General features: G+C 46.3%; 1 protein-coding gene across 1 annotated transcript in view; it reads left to right on the top strand.

Moving 5' to 3' along the window:
- Positions 1 to 3,338: 3,338 nt before the first annotated feature.
- Positions 3,339 to 17,277, top strand: part of trim44 (tripartite motif containing 44) — a 59,591-nt gene continuing 45,652 nt past the window's right edge. Inside the window, exons 1-4 of the mRNA XM_033039249.1 lie at positions 3,339 to 4,148; positions 8,556 to 8,633; positions 14,205 to 14,444; positions 16,554 to 16,573. Coding sequence (XP_032895140.1) covers positions 3,657 to 4,148; positions 8,556 to 8,633; positions 14,205 to 14,444; positions 16,554 to 16,573 — 830 coding nt within the window. The 5' untranslated portion in view covers positions 3,339 to 3,656. The remainder of the gene's footprint in view (positions 4,149 to 8,555; positions 8,634 to 14,204; positions 14,445 to 16,553; positions 16,574 to 17,277) is intronic.

The following is a 17,277-nucleotide window of genomic DNA, read 5'->3' as shown; positions in this document are numbered from 1 at the left end:
GTGCCTGAACTCCCCCTGCGTGAGCGCCCCTCACGAAGCGCGTCTCGCTGGAGCTCCTGCTCCAAGAGCCGCTCCAGGCGTCTCAGGCGGCTGTCTCCCCTCCCCGTGCGGGTGGAGAGACGTCCCCGTCCGACAAGTCGGAGCCACCAGCCGGATGCCTCTTCCGTGGCTTTACTTCCAGCCCGCTGCTCAGGCGCTAGCGGGGCTGGGCTCGGCACGATGTCGGGGTATAGCGGAGCGCCGGGTAAGCGGCCCTACCGCCTTGTTGCTCCCCCCCCCAGATGGAACGCTCCTCCGTGGAGTCGAGCGGGGGACAGGTCTGTTCTGTTGCTGGTCCCCCCCCAGATGGAACGCTCCTCCGTGGAGTCGAGCGGGGGACAGGTTTGTCTAAGAGCCTTTCTTCTCTGCCTGAAAGCAGAAGGCTCCCTGTGAAAGAAAAGCCCAACCTCAGCTTACCTGAACAACTGTGCCGCTGTTGCTCTGCTGAACGTAATGCCGCGCATGCGTGCTGAGCGGGTTCTTCACGGAATCACTCACGTGACTCCGAAGTAAAATCACCATTCTTTCAGTTGTGAGTGAATGTCTATATTTGTGTGCTGGGTTTTAGTCAGTCGTGTCTATGGAATTCTCTTGTTATTAAGAAAATATTATAACTTTTTCTTCAGAAAACTTTGGAAGAAAGATCCCGACACAAAACGTAATTTATCCATATTCTCCAGAGATGCTGCCTGACCTGTTGGGTTACTCCAGCACTTTGGGTCCTTTTGTGTAAAACTGCATTTGCATTTACTTGATCCTACATTCGCCCTCTTGACGATTGTTCTCACTTTTCCACCTTCCATTTGAATTTCCTTGATCCAATCAAATAAAAATCAGCTCAGCATGCCAGTCGCAATACATATTCATAACCATGCATAAACTTAACAAATGTCATCCAGAAATTCATAAAGACATTATCTATACACACTTTCCTTTGCAATCTGCCAGACTCAGTCAAATTCTCCAGTTTCTGATAACTTACTTCTATGACTGTATCAGAATTTACCATTTTTTTCTATGTCACTAATCTGTGAGCAACAAAACTGTGCTCAAAGGACTCAGCGAGTCAGGCAGCATTGTGAAGGGAAATGGGCATATGTCATTTTGGCTCAGGACTATTTTTCAATCTGTGAAAGGGTCCTGACCCAAACATCATCTGTCTATTTCCTTCCACACTCGCTGCCTGATCTGTTGAGTTTCTTCAACACTTTGGTTTTGCTTAAAATTCTAGCATTTGCAGTTCTCCGTGTTTCTATTTATGTGTGAAATTGGCTGTTTTGTAGAGGGGTTTTCCACCTCTATTGGCATACCCTGACGTGCCAGAGTAAAATCCCATTAATCTGGCACTCCTGGAACTCAAGTGACATCAGATTTTCCAGACTATCGTATATTATTAATTTAATGTTCAAACATGTTTTTAATTCACATTTGCTAAAGTTGTTACACAGTAGAACAATAAATGTTTTGGTGAACCGGTTAAGTTAAAAGGGGCTCAAGAAACAAGGCCTCGGTAAGTTTCAAGGAAAAGAAACCCCAGAGAATAGGAAGGCAACAGAGAAAAGGGGAATGGAAGAGAGCACAGGAATCCTGGTGAGAGGAAGCAGCGTACAGTAATAATGTGATAAAATAGAACTTTATTTATCCCAGGAGGAAAACTGATCTGCCAACAGTCATAAAACACAAAATATATGAAACATGAAATTAAAGTGATGAGTGGAAAGGATTGGGGATGTGCAAAGATTGGGGAGAGGAGTCAGTCGACCCCATGACAGAAGGGGGAGGAGTTGTACAGTTTGATAGCCACAAGGCAGAAGGTTCTCCTGTGGCATTCTGTCCTGCATCTTGGTGGAACCAGTCTGTTGCTGAACGTACTCCTCAGGTTGACCATGGAGGGGGTGAGCTCTATTGTCCAAGATGCTCCACAGATGTAACCAGCTGGAACAGATGTAATGGGCTGGAATGGAGCGCAGGACAGGCATGTAATAGCAATTGAAGGACTCGGCTACCTTCTCTGCAACTTAAACCTAACTTGTTTTCACTCTCTCCCATTTGTGACTAAGGTTCAGTCTTTGACCTGAAATGTTAACTCTGTTTCTCTTTCCAAAGATGCTGCCTGACCCACTGAGGGTCTCTGGCCATTCCTGTTTTTATTTCAGATTTGGAGAATTTGCTTTTTTTTTTAATGTTTGCCTCCCCATATACCCCACCGATCCATGTTCCACTAATGACGATGTGACCACCAAACACTGGCCGATGATTCCGTTGCTGCTTCTGATGGTAAATTTGAATGACATTTCCTCAAATGGTTCCCAAAGTAGTGTCACGGGTCATACATGAAGAATTACCTCAAACACAAAGACAAATGGAAACCTCTTTGGAAGAGTTATTGACCTAGTCACTGGTTCATTTTGGATACACACGGAGATTAAAGAGGACCTGCGTTAAACAGTGTCATAGTGTCGTAATAATAATAATAATACATTTTATTTATGGGCGCCTTTCAAGAGTCTCAAGGACACCTTACAAAAATTTAGCAGGTAGAGGAAAAACATGTAAGGGGAATGAAATAAATAGTAGAGACATGACTAGTACACAAAGTAAAGACAGAATTCAATACAAAACACAATATGAGGCAATTAATGCACAGATGAAAAGCGAGGGGGTCGTACAGTGTGGAAGCAGGCCCTTCGGCCCAACTTGCCCACACCGCCCAACATGTCCCATCTACACTAGTCCCACTTGCCTGCATTTAGCCCATAACCCTCCAAACCTGTCCTATCAATGTGCCTGTCCAATTACTTCTTAAACATTGCAATAGTCCTTGCTTCAACTACCTCCTCTGGCAGCTGGTTCCATACACCCACCACCCTTTGTGTGAAAAAGTTACCCCTCAGATTCTTATAAAATCTTTCCCCCTTCACCTTAAACCTATGCCCTCTGGTTCTCGATACCCATACTCTGGGCAAGGCACTCTTTGCGTCTATCCGATCTATTCCTCTCATGATTTTATACAGTGGTTGAAGCAAAATGGAGATACTGTATGTGTTGGATCTTAAAATAATTGGTCGAGATATAATAGGGGCATGGCGTTACCCCTGAATAGTGCCATCCAAAATGCATAACATTTTGAGCAAAACACAAAGTGCATAACATTTTGATGCACTGTATTTGCATACAATGATAATTTATTGTTTAACCCGGGTGCTTTCCCTTGCACGCACGGTGGGTGGATGATCTGACTCCCCTCTCAATTCAGGAATCAGCTGAACCCGGAAGTTGTGCGAATATTTTGTTTGTAAGCGAGTTACGTTCAACCTTTCCGCTTCCTGGGTTGGCTCCGCCATAGGATCTTTGGGATCTAGGTCAATATTATCTGCGACAAACCGTGAGCGGGGCGAGCAGGGAGGCCGAGCCGTTTTAAAGAGCAAGAGGGTTACGGCCAAGTCCTTCCCGTCTCGGCTAAAGAGTCAAGTCGACACGTTTGTTGTTTAATACTATCAATCTGACACAATGTTGCAGACATTGTTGCGGCTGTAGATTGAATCCGATACATTGTTGCTGCCTCAGTGTCCACTGATCCGATACCTTGTTGCAGCTCGGCTGATTCCGCGGGGCGTATGGCGAGCGGCGGCGGCGGCTGCCTGAAGGGCGGCGAAGAGCCCGCTCCTGACGGCCTGTGCGATGTGTGTGAGCCGGACGAGGCGCCATCGGCCCTCAAGGTGTGCGACACCTGCAAGCTCTCCTTCTGTCACACTCACGCCGGGCAGCACGACGAGAAGCCGTGCAATATGCAGCACCGACTCCGGGACTACCTGGCGGCCGGCGAGGGAGAGGGAGAGGGAGAGGGAGAGGGAGAGGGCCGGCAGCAGGAGGAGCAGGAGGAGGTGGAGGATAAAGTCGAGGTGGGGGAGAAGGCCGTCGCCGCCGCCAGCCAGGGGCCGGCCGAGGCAGACCAGGAGCAAGGGGTGAGGAGGAAGTGTTTGGATCATAACCAGGAGATCACTCTCTACTGCAAGGACGACGAGAAGATCATCTGCGTGCTGTGTGCTGTGGGCGAACACAGCAAGCACCAGCTCATCACCCTGGACGAAGCCTACTTGGCCGTGAGAGTAAGTCTCCTCTCAGTCCACCGGGGAGGGACGGAAGGAGAAGGCGACGGTCGCTTGTCCAGTTACAGGACATCTGCACATTTAACACAGTCCAGTTGACATCACCCCTTCACTCCCTATCTCAAACTCTTCTCACCTGTCACAACAACCTCTCACTATCACAGCCGCCACTCACTATCACAACCTCCTCTCACCCTTCCACACCCACTCCATCAGATTGTTTAACAACAAAATAGTAAAAGCCCAAGTTTTCCCATGTGCATCCCCCTTTCCATGAAACCTCTCCACACACACTGACAAACTTCCTTGTTGATTCTATTCAGGACAGAGAAAGTCTGATTTCTGCATATCAGAGCAGTCAAAGGACTCAGGGGTAATACTGCTTTGTATTGAGGGAAGATCAGCAGTGATCTTGTTGAGAGGTGAGATCCAGCTGGAGGGGCTGAATGGCCCACACCTGCCCTTACTAAGAATGGCACTTACTGTAAAATCCACAGGGCTGCCAGTGAAGTATAAAACCAGAGGTGAACGTCCCCATTGGCCGCCACGATTCACCAAACCCTGAGACTGACACCAAAACGTTGAAAGATGCTCGTTTACAAAAAAAGACTCAAAGTGCTGGAGTAACAGCGGGTCAGGCAGCATCTCTGGAGAACGTGGATAGGTGGCATTTTGAGTTGGGACCCAGAAGGTTGTTGGAAATCAGTTAGGGTTAAGTGGAATGAGATAGTTCTAATAATATAATAGTGAACTCAACTCCAGGTCCAGACAAGGGACAACATTACATAAAAATACATTGCATATAAAAACATCATAAAATACATATTAAATCTTAGTATATCACTTATAAAAGCATCATAAATTATACATTAAAAAAAAACACAATACATGATTTAAAATCCAGAATAAAAAAGAAAAATCAGTGTCCTACTACGAGACAGCGATGGTTATGATGGATATTAAATGGAATTGTGCAATATAACTAATTCTGTTATGTTGCACCCTAGAAATTTTTCCAATGTGTCCAACAGGAGTGTTAAGAAATCCAAATTGGGAAATTTTAGAACAGGTAGCCAAAGGCCAGGTACAAATAGGCATTTGAGGAAGTATCACGAAGAACTGGGAAGTTCAACATTCGTAGTGGGTTATATTTGTCATATGTACCAAGATACAGGGAGAAACCTTGTTTTGTACGCTATCCAAGATGATCGTAGCATACACAAGTACAACAGGTAGTGCAAAAGAGAAGATAGAGTGCAGAATCAAGTGTTACAGCTCAGCGTAAATACAGATTATAAAAATATTAAAGGTGTAATGAGATAGATTGGAAGATCAGAAATGTATACTTAGCACACATGAGGACTAGTCAAGGGTCTGGTAATAGTGTGGAAAAAGTGTTTCTTGATTCTGGTTGTATGTTCTTTCAAGTCTTTGTATCATCTGCCGATAGAGGTGACGGGGTGATAATGTTAGCTATTTCCATGTGCAAAATGTATATGGAGGTTATGGAGGCTGTGGTGGAGGCTGCTTAGCATGATGGACTGGGCAGAATCTTCAACTCTCTGCAGATTATTGCAATCCTGGACAGAGCAGTTGTCATACCAAGCTGTGATGCATCCTGATAAGATGCTTTCTGTGGTGATTCTGTGAACATTTCTAAAATTAATTGTGGATATGCTTGATTTGTGAGGAAGTGGAGGCATTAGGGTGCCTTGTTGACCATATTGATTTGGGCAGACCAGGACATATTGTTTGTGATTTTACACCTGGGAACTTAACCATCACCACTTCAGCACCACTGATTCAGACTGAGGCGTGTACTCCACTCCACTTCCTGAAGTCGATGGCCAGCTCCTTCATTGTGCTGAAATTAAACGAGAGATTGTTGTCTTGACCCCCATGTTATTATGCTCTTTATCTCCTTCCTGTACTCCATCTCGTTGTTGTTTGAGATACTTGGAAGACCGCCTCCAGTTTTTAGATCAAAACCCCAATCCTAGACTACTTTAGACTTTAGGTTTGTTGGCTAATTGTCTTGCACAAATTGTAAATGATCCTTCGGGAGTGTAGGATAGTGTTAGTGTGCGGGAATTGCTGGTCGGCACGGACTCGGTAGGCCGAAGGGCCTGTTTCCGCATTGAATCTCTAAACTAAACTAAACCTGCAAAGCTGCATGCCTTTTGAATGTTGGAGGAAGCCGGTGCACCCGGAGAAACCCACGTGGTCACAGGGAGAATGTACAAACTCTATACAGCCAGCACCAGTAGTCAGGATCAAATCCAGGTCTCTGGAGCTACAAGGCAGCAACTCTACCTGCGCCACTGTGCCAAAGTAGAAAACTGCAGATGCTGGAAATCCATGTCAAAAACAGAGATTGCTGGAAGCACTCCGCAGTATCCGTGGGGAGTGAAACAGATTGGGTATTTTGGATTATGGAGAAGACAGAGGGATTATCCATGATGGGGGTGCAACTGAGGTTAATGATGTAACGATCACTTTAAATATCTATAATTAAAGATTAAAGAAAAATTATCAAATTGAAGCAGAGAGGTGCAGCCATATTGGTGGATGGAGAAAAAAAGAGGAGTGGTTTATTGTTCAGGACTATAACGTCATGAAATCATAAAATTTGCATCAACGCGAGAATACGGTAGATGTTGGATGTTTTTTTTCTCCCAACATCACTAATCAATGGTAGTTATTTAGAATTATTTTACTGGGTTGCCAACACTATTTTGTTAGCCATTTAGCTTAATGTATGTGAATCACAAATGGTGATCACGTGCTAGCAAGACAGACCTCCCTGGTCCTTGTGACTAGTTGAAGAGCTTTGTAATCGCTGTGACAGTACCCAGAAAGTGATTTTTTTTACATCGCAAAAACAATCTCTGTTTATGACGAACAGGTTTGTTATCCCTCAAAGACCAAGTGGCTTCTGTTGTGTGGTTGTCAGTGAACACTTGCACTCAGTCTGCCTAGTCCTGCTGGATCTCACCCGGTTGCTAACTATTTTAACTCTTCTTGCCATTCCCATACCGACCTCTCTGTCCTGGGCTGCCCATTGCCAGAGTGAGACAATAGATGCAGGAGTAGGCCATTCGAGCCAGCACCGCCATTCAATGTGATCATGGCTGATCATCCCCAATCAGTACTCCGTTCATGCCTTCTCCCTATATCCCCTGACTCCTATCTTTAAGAGCCCTATCCAGCTCTCTCTTGAAAGTATCCAGAGAACCGACCTCCACCGCCCTCTGAGGCAGAGAATTCCATGGACTCACAACTCACTGTGAGAAAATGTGTTTCCTTGTCTCTGTTCTAAATGGCTTACCCCTTATTCTTAAACTGCGGCCCCTGGTTCTGAACTCCCCCAACATCGGGAACATGTTTCCTGCCTCTAGCGTGTCCAAACCCTTAACAATCTTAGATGTTTCAATAAGATGCCCTCTCATCCTTCTAAATTCCAGAGAGTACCAGCCCAGCCGTTCCATTCTCTCAGCATATGACACGTGCGAACCGGAAGTTAAGTAACTAATTTTCTGCTTGGGTAGCTTACAACCTAGTGGTATAAACATTGAACTCTCCAATTTTAGGTAGCTAACCAATTAACCCCCCCCACCCCCTTCCCTTTCCCCCGTAATTTCATTGTGCCCCACCTGTATGTGCGCCCAATTCACCCACTACCTCCCCTTTCACCACATCCTTTCCTCTGGCTTCACATTTCATGCATCATCTCTCCTTTTGCTTTTTTGTATCGTCCATGGCCTTTGTCCATGCCCCCCCCACCCCCATGCGCGTCCTCGCACACACGCACACACACACGCCTCTCTCTCTCCCCCCCCCCCCCCCCCCCCACCTCGCTTCCAGCTTACTTTCCCCTACTACAATCCGTCTGAAGAAGGGTTCCAACAGAAAATGTCACCAAAACGTGTCTTCCAGAGATGCTGCCCGACCCACTGACTTTCTCCGGCACATGTCTTTGTCTACTGGTATTTTATTGTTCCCTTAATCCCAAAGTGGAATAGCCTGGGGGTGTTCATGCAAATGGGTTTCAATCAAATCATTTTTTTCCCCTGAAATTTCCATAAACATTGGCTTCTCACCATGAACGTCACCAGCAATAGCCACGTCCAGCCTTTCTCTGTTTCCTTGCTTACTTTACCTCATTCATCTTTACTTCAAGTAGTAGGACTTGCTTATCACTTCAAGGTGGTGCAGCGAACCTCAGCATTTCAAATCCATTACTAAATCCTTATGGATCAATAAAGGTCGTGAACCAGAAAGCATGCGGCAGGAAGAGATTCTCGAGGTCATGTAACTGTAGCGCAGCAAACGTACCTGAAGCTGCACCTAGCGCAACATTAAAGCTGGTCGTGGTCTTCCTGACCCTTTTCCTATCCTCTTCCTCAGAGTCGCCCTCCTGCTGACCTGAAGGGCGCCATGGCAGGGATGGTGGTGCGGTTGAAGTCAAAATGCGTCGATCCAAATGTAAGTACCTGCACCTCAGCATTGGTTACCCGTTCTCCCTTCACAGACTGGAATAGCCGGAGCACCACTGGTTTGGCAAAGGTGGGTGTTCCGATGGCCTCTCCACTCGATTCTCACCAATATCTCCTCTTGTTTTGGGCCACATCATTCTAATACTTTATATCACCAGAAATTAACTGATCATTCTGACATCCTTGATTGAGTGGTGCTCTTGCTCGCAGAGCCCAAGGTATTTGAAACCATTTAGCCTCTGAGACTTTGTTGTTTTACCAATGGATGTTTTTTTTCCCCACTTCTCCATCTAGCCAAAAGGTATGTGTATTTTATTTCCGTCATGAGATTCTGGCAGGGTCAGCCTTGGCTCCAGTTTGGGAGATCCTGCCCGGCTCTGTTGCATTACACGTTTGGTCTGGGCTGAAACTCACAATGGCAGGAGGGCCGCATCATCCAGCGCAAGCAAGCCACCTCCCCTGCTAGGCTTGCTCAGCCGCCCCATCTGTGGCAGAGTCTGTGGCGCCCACGTTGTCCTCTTCAGTCACTTCAGAAGCCATGGGACTGGAGTTCAAGCAAGTCATCCACAATCCCGAGAGGGGGAGTGTAGGAAACGTGTCTGACATGGCATAGATTAGGTGCAGTTTAAAGCTGCTTAGCCTTTCAGATATCATGGGTTCAGCAGTACACATGGCATACAGGGCCAGCCTCCCCTTTACACTGCCCTGGTAACATCCCTCATTAGGCAAAGTGCAGCTTTCCAGACGACAAAGCTCCCTCGACAGCCCAGCTGCCCGTGCAGTTGGCGTGGCAGAGTGCCAGAGCTGGAGCCATAGTTTTGGGCTGCAGGCTCGAGTGTTGAGGAAGGGATTCAAACTCACCAAACTCTGATCTCCACTCCACTCCACTCCTGGAACCATTATTGCAAGCTTGCCTCAGACTCCATGCACACACAACACACTTTTACAGTCGGCCTAATCCAGTCTTGAGAAAACAATGTAGTGTGTGATTGGGGTAGAGAGGGTGCTATCCCCATGCTGCTTGGCAACATCTCTCTGGAAGTGACGGCCCTCTGCCCCCGTTCATGTCCCGGGGATATCAGCGGGGTTTTCCTCGGACTTGCAGAGTGCACTGGGAATTTCGACCGGTTTTCATTCATGCATTCACACCAGCAGGCTCTTGCGTGCCTCACTGCACATGTATCAACTTATTCCATTCAAATCCTCCCGTCAGGCCTCGCTGGGACTACCTCTAGCCCTGACACAGTCGTGTTGGACAGCAGTAAGGAATTTGGAGTTGAGCGAGCCCTTTTGTACAATTGGGTCATCCACAGGCCGCTGTCTGATTAACAGAACACGCTACATGGCTTTCAATTAAGCCTTTTCTTGCACAAGCTGTCAGCTCTGACAGCCTTTCACAGCTCACTGCTTCCATGCTGCTCTGCCTTTCCCCATTACTTGCACTCAGAAAACCCATTGTCCACCACTATATAATATTTGCAACAGTTTTGATTGAAGCCATTTGTGCTTTGTTTTTCTTTTAAAAGAGTAATTGAATGATATCCAGGCACACTTGCCAAAATTCAGAAAATGCTCAATTCCTTGGAGCATGCAAAATCTCTGAGGATAATGAGCAGGCTTTGTCAGATGATGTAAGAATATTTATTGTACAGGCCTCAGCATTGTCCCTGTCAACCCTCTATAGAGAATGTGGTCGGAGATAGACTGGCTGCTGGGTGTTTTCTGATGGTGAGCCTCCACTAGCTCTGCATTATTTTCAATGATGTGCCCACGGACTGCTGTAATCCCACAAGTAGAGCTTCATATTGGTCAGGTTCTAGACTCTAGAAGCAACACTGCCTGATATATCCCACTAGATATACTTTTACTAGTAGCGGCACAAAAGCTTGCCAATCGGCCCATTATGTCCACGGTGGCTCCCATCGGCCCCAATTCCCTCTTTATTTCCATGTATTTTGCAACTTATTCTCTCTTGCAGTCTCACTCCCCTTTGCCATTTACCCACAATGTGACTGCAATACTGTCTGGTACCCTCACAGGTCTTACTAATGTTCCACAAGTCAATTAGGGTAGAGTTGCTACCTTACAGCACCAGAGACCCATGTTCGATCCTGACTACGGATGCTGTCCGTATGGAGTTTGTACGTTCTCCCTGTCGCCAAAGATAGTCACAAAATGCTGGAGTAACTCAGCGTGTCAGGCAGCATCTCTGGATAAAAAGAATAGGTGACATTTCGGGTCAAGACCCTTCTTCAGACTGATAGTCAGGGTGAAGGGTCTGAAGAAGGGTCTTAACCCAAAACATCACGCATTCCTTCTCTCCAGAGATGCTGCCCATCCCGCTGAGTTATTCCAGTATTTTATGTCTATCTTCGGTTTAAAATCTTATATAAACATATACAATTCTTAAGAGATTGGACAGGCTAGATGCAGAAACTGCGTGCGGAGGTCAGCCGACCGGGGGGCTGGCGGAGGGGCTGGCGGAGGCACAGGTGGAGGGACCGGCAGGAGGACAGGTGGAGTGACAGGTGGAGGGAGCCGTGAAGGAGGGGCGCCCTAGAGGCCGAGGTTGGGCAACCAGCACCGGCTGGTCAATGTCCAGATGTGCCGGCTTCAACTGGTCAATCAACACTGCCTCCGGCCGGCCCCTCATGTCCAACACAAAGGTTGTCTGTCCATGCTCCAGCACCCGGAACAGGCCTTCATACGGCCTCTGGAGTGGCGTCCGGTGGGCATCACGCGCAGAAAACGTAGGGGCAGTCCCGGAGGGCCGATGGCACATGCGGGCGAAATGTCCCATGGCGGGACGTCGGGTCGGGACGGGCGCGACCCTGCCAACTCGCTCGCCAAGGCGCTTTGAGTTGGATGAGGGCGTTCCCTGCTGCCCCGGCGCCGACGGCAAGAACTCCCCGGGCACCGTGAGTGGCGACCCGTAAACGAGCTCTGCTGATGATGAGGTCAAGTCCTCTTTAGGAGCAGTCCGGATGCCCAGCATGATCCACGGCAACTCGTCCATCCAGTCCGGGCCGGAGAGTCGCGCCTTCAGCGCTGCCTTGAGCTGCCGGTGGAACCTCTCCACCAGACCGTTTGCTTGCGGGTGATAAGCCGTGGTATGGTGCAGCCGCGCCCCCAGCAAGTGAGCCATGGCCGACCACAGCTCGGAAGTGAACTGTGGCCTCCGGTCCGAGGAGATGTGCGCCGGCACCCCTAAGCGAGCAATCCAGTGCGCGGACAACGCACGAGCGCACGTAGCCGTTGACATGTCGGCCAAGGGTATGACCTCCGGCCACCGCGTGAAGCGGCCCACCATCGTGAGGTGGTGGGTCATGTCCCGGGACAGCGGGAGAGGCCCCACAATGTCCACGTGGAGATGGTCGAATCGCCGGTGAGAAAGGCCGAACTCCTGGCGGGGCGCCCGGACATGGCGCTGGGATGGCCCGACCCTTGGGAGCCGCCACACCTTTCTCTAATAGGACCATTCTCAGACTTCCCCTAGCCCATTTTCTTTTCCTGTCAACTTTTTAATCTTTATCCACCCCGTCTCTCTCTCTCTGGCTCCTCATCTTTTCCTTCGCTGGTGAATCTTTGGAATTCTTTATCCGAGGGCAGTGGAAGGCAAGTACTTGGTATATTCCAGTCAGATTATCGTAGATGAAGAGAAATAAAGGATTCTGATTGATGCAGGAAAGTGATAAATGATCATTCGAGTTAGTATAGAATGGTACGACATAAAGGAGGAACCGAGTGGTCTACCTCCAATTCTGATTTTTATGTTGAATGATTCCTTCGATTACCACACTCTCCCCATCCTGGCTCACCCCATTCTCCAACCCCAACCCCGCAGCCACTAACTCTCCCCTAAAGTGAGTACTTCTGACTGACGCTCACCTTCTTTGAAGCCACCATTCAATTTCTGACCACTCTCCATCTCCCCACCTGTGACTGAGCCCAAGCTCAAATGAACATTTCCAGAAAACCTTGGGAGAAACTTCAACCACCTATCCATGCTGCCTTATGTGGGAAGATTGTTCATTCTCAATGCTCTGTGCATGAGCCGCAAGCAACACGGCACTAATAAAGATATAACAAACTACCGATCAGTCTGAGGAAGGCATCCGACCCAAAAGGTTCTCCTGAGATATTGCTTGACCCGCTGAGCTATCCAGCACTGCATCTTCATTTGTAAACCAGCATCTGCAGATCATTGATTCTACTGAAATGTTAACTGTCCATTTCCCTCCACAGTTGCCACCTGACCTGCTGAGTTCCTCCAGCACTTTGTTTTTTGCTAAACAAAATTATAGTGATATTCCAAGTTTCTGGTATAAGTCATGTTACACTGCGGTGTTTGGGGAGAGTGCAAGTCCTTCACTAAAAGAACAAAAGTTGAAAAAGTTGCAAGCAAGCAGTTCATCAACTTTACCCTGCTACCTCATGAACAATATCCCTGTATCACTAGAATCTTGGTTACATTGAAAATAGAATAATATTATTTAAAAAAAGACAATTTTGCAAGAGCAACTAAACCAGTCTTAGTCTGTAATTACTTAGTTGGTGTTTTCATCCTGTGAAACATACCACCCCTGTGTTCCCCTCCCTGACTCTCAGTCTGATGAAGGGTCTCGACTTAAAACGTCACCTCGTCCTTCTCTGCAGAGATGCTGCCTGACCAGCTGAGTTACTCCAGGACTTTGTGTCTATCTTCGGTGTAAACCAGCAACTGCAGTTCTTTCTTACATTTCTTAAAGCTACCATCAGTTGTCTTGGTGGGTCTTTCACTCATGGCATTGTCACTTCTTACCATATATCATGAACAGATACATTATTGCTGACATTGGCCAGGTGCTAAGTGGCAAAATTTGCAGTTTACATAAGCATCTGCCGGGTCTCCAGAGTTGATTATCGTGAATGTTATGTTTCTTCCTAGTTTTTAACAATGTTTATGAGCTTTTATAATTGTTCACTGTAACATTGCCTGCTAGTCCCCATCTCTCACGCTTGCCAATATTCCCCGCTGGATTACACCCTCACTCTCTGTAATACTTGAAGCACCCTGATTTGTTAGAATACAATTTAATGAATCATAACTCATTCCGAGCAAGTATAATGGTTAAACTATATCACAGATGAATCGTGGTGATATTTCACACCAATATTCATTGTTATAACACACCCCTGATTCACAGCAATATCCCGCTGCTCATTCATCACAATATTAAATGATACACCATAGCCCACCATGATATATTCACAGCAATATTGTCTGGTATCAGTCATTCACTGCAATATTGCTCTGGTACGCCCACATTCACAGTTACATAGTTATATACCACACCTCTCATTCATAACATTAGTGGCTGAGATTTCATTCCCTTCATTAAAAGCACTAATGGGCATATAGTCCGCATCTCCCATGCAGTCCAATATGTTGTGTTATACCATATCCGCTGTTCCTGTTCACTGTGTAATATAGCATATCCGCTGTTCCTGTTCACTGTGTGATATACCATATCTGTCCGCTCGTCATCTAACCCGTGTGGTTTCTAATTTCCTCCCTCAGGTGACTCAGGGGCAAATGATAGACTGTATTAAGCAGGAGTTTGCTAAGATGAGGCAGCTGTTAATTGAGGAAGAGCGCAGGGCCCTGCACCTGGTGCAACTGCAGGAGGCAGTGGCTACGGCACACGTGGCTGAGGTCATCGCCGAGATTAATGTCACCATGCAGAAGCTGAACGAGGAGATGGCGGAGGTCACAAAGCAACTGGACACCTTCAACAATCTGGCACTCATGAAGCCAAAGGTGAGGGATACTCACTCACTCACTCACTCACTCACTGTGGATATGTCTGTAAGGATTAAATGAGTACAACATGTAAAACCATCACTAAGTACTGGCCATCCTTAGAGGAAGTACAGAGCCACATAAAGTTCCTAATTATTCCAGGATTGTGCTGAAGTTAGGAAAATCAAACAATCCATTCATCTAACCTCCCTATCGCCAATACCCTGGATTAGTGGGAGCTAGCCATAAAGAGGGAATGGACAAACTTAGATTGAATCCACTGGAATGTCAGAGGCTAAGAGGAGACATAATAGAAGTTTATAAAATTATGTGAGGCATAGTTAGGGTAGACAGTCAGAGCCTTTTTCCCAGGGTGGAAATGTCATGACTTTTCGGGTGAGTTTAAAGATGAATGAAAATGCATGGCAATTTTTTTGCATAGTATGGTGGGTGCCTGGAACGTGCTACCAGGTGTGGTGGTGGTGGAAGCAGATGCGATTGTGGCATTTAAGAGGAATTTGCAGGAAATGGAGCACATGCAGGCAGAAGGGATTGGTTTAAGTTGGCATCACGTACAGCATAGACATATCGGCCCAATGGGCATGTTCTTGTGCTGTACTGTTCTAATTGCTAAACCAAGTATAAAACTTGGACCAGCAGCCCACAGGGATAAGTAACACAAGAAAGAAAATAACATAAAATAATATGATAATTTATTCATATATATATATATATATAGTTTTTCTCTTCTCGATGTCCTTTGATTTATCTTGACATGAGCGGCACCACATTAAATGATTTGGTCGCTATTTCCATTGTCTTATTCTTCCTGTCGATGAACGAAAGCAAGTATTGATTTATCTCCAGGTCTATTATTTATCTCTGTATCTATTGATATACCTCCTTGTATATTGATTTAGCTACACATAACACCATTCTATTGACATAACAACATGTCTTGAGACTTATCTCAAAATTTATTAACACAACTGTGAATCTATCGACAATTCCTCCTCCACAACACCAACCTGTAGTCTATTGTCAGACACAGACACAAAAAGCTGGATCAGGCAGCATCTCTGGAGAAAAGGAATAGGCGAGGTTTCGGGTCGAAACCCTTCTACATACTTCAGTCTCGACATGAAACGTAACCTATTTCCTTTTCCACAGAGATGCTGCCTGACCTTAATGTTTAATCCTGACTGCAGGCACTGCCGACATGAACATTGCATGTTTTCCCTGTGATCGCTTGAGTTTCTTCCGGGCTCTCCGGTTTGCTCCCACATTCGCATCCACATCCCTCCCACATTGTGTGTAGAAGTTGGAGGATCATGTTGTCATGTTGCAGTTATATAAGACGTTGGTGAGGCCACATTTAGAGTGTTGTGTTCAGTTTTGGGCACCATGCTATAGGAAAGATGTTGTCAACCTGGAAAGGGTGCAGAGAAGATTTACAAGGATGTTGCCAGGACTTGAGGACCTGAGCTATGGAGCGTGGTTGAGCAGGCTAGGACATTCCTTGCAGTGCAGGAGGATGAGGAGTGATAATACAGAAGCGTACAAAATCCTGTCCTCAAGATTGGGGAAACGCAGATAGGGGAATTGAGAACCAGAGGACAAGAGTTTAAGGTGAGGGCAGGGAAAGATTTAATAGGAACTGAGGCGTAACTTTTTTACACAAAGGGTGGTGGGTGTATGGAACAAGCTGCCAGAGGAGATAGTTGAGGCAGGTACTATTGCAACGTTTAAGAAACATTTAAACAGGATAGATTAGAGGGATTTAGGCCAAACAGGCAGGTGGGACTAGTGTAGATGGTACATGATGTTGGTGTGAGCAAGTTGGTCCAAATGGCCTATTTCCACATTGTAAGACTTTATGACTATCCCAGAGGTAAGCAAATCAGTAGGTTAATTGGACACTTTAATATGTCCCATTGTGTGGGTGAGTGGACGGAAGTGTGCAGAAAATAAAATGGGATTGGTGTAAGATTTATTGTAAATGGACGATTGTTGGTCAGCACAGACTTTTGGGCTGAAGGGCTGCTTCTGTGCTGTATGAGTATATGAATCTAAATGTGTACTATTGGTCAGATGCCTCAACTAACTTTGTGTATTGTCTCTTTGCAGGAAATCGAAGATAAACTCAGGTATGGCGATGCGCCTGATTATCATTTGAATGCAGTAGCATTTTATTGTATACACCAGCCACCTTGACATCCAACTTCACATGGCTGTGCTGTTTTTACACAAGGCCATTTGCCAGACAGAAAATGATACAATTGTGTGTGCTAGACAGGGATTGTCAAGGTGACTTTATGTCATTCGGAGACTGATGTGTTACAGGAACCAGTACATCTACTGTGTGTTAGATGTTGACTGACATGGAACTGACAACTGCACTGCACAAGAACTGACATGGACAATCTCTGTTCTTTAGAGATTTACAGGTCCATTGCTTGTTATATTGGGATTTGTGTCGTTAGTCACTGTGTGTTATCCAGGAATTGTATCCCTCAGTGACTGAAGTGGACACTGAGTGAACTCAGAGCTTCAGGCCACAGTTTTATACGGAGAACATGGGGATAAATTTAAGTACCAAATAGGTGGGTTCAAGTCTGGGAATCAATGGAGTCCAACCCCGTTGTAGTTTTGATGGATTCAGCTTGGGGATGGATAAGAGATCAATCTTTGCTCAAGTTAAATCAGTGCGGTGATCTGCATGGCTTCTTATACCAAGGTTTCTATCGCTGTTCCATATCGCCTGGTTTCATAAGCATCAGTAAATCAGGCAGGTGAAAGGGAACAAAGGGGCATTCAGGATCCATAGGTAAATGTCTTTAGGGGCCATTCT

The sequence above is a fragment of the Amblyraja radiata genome, chromosome 20 (assembly GCF_010909765.2).
Source record: "Amblyraja radiata isolate CabotCenter1 chromosome 20, sAmbRad1.1.pri, whole genome shotgun sequence".
Classification (NCBI taxonomy): Eukaryota; Metazoa; Chordata; class Chondrichthyes; order Rajiformes; family Rajidae; genus Amblyraja; species Amblyraja radiata.
Note: the sequence above shows the minus strand (reverse complement) of the source record. Positions and strands in the feature narration are given on the sequence as shown.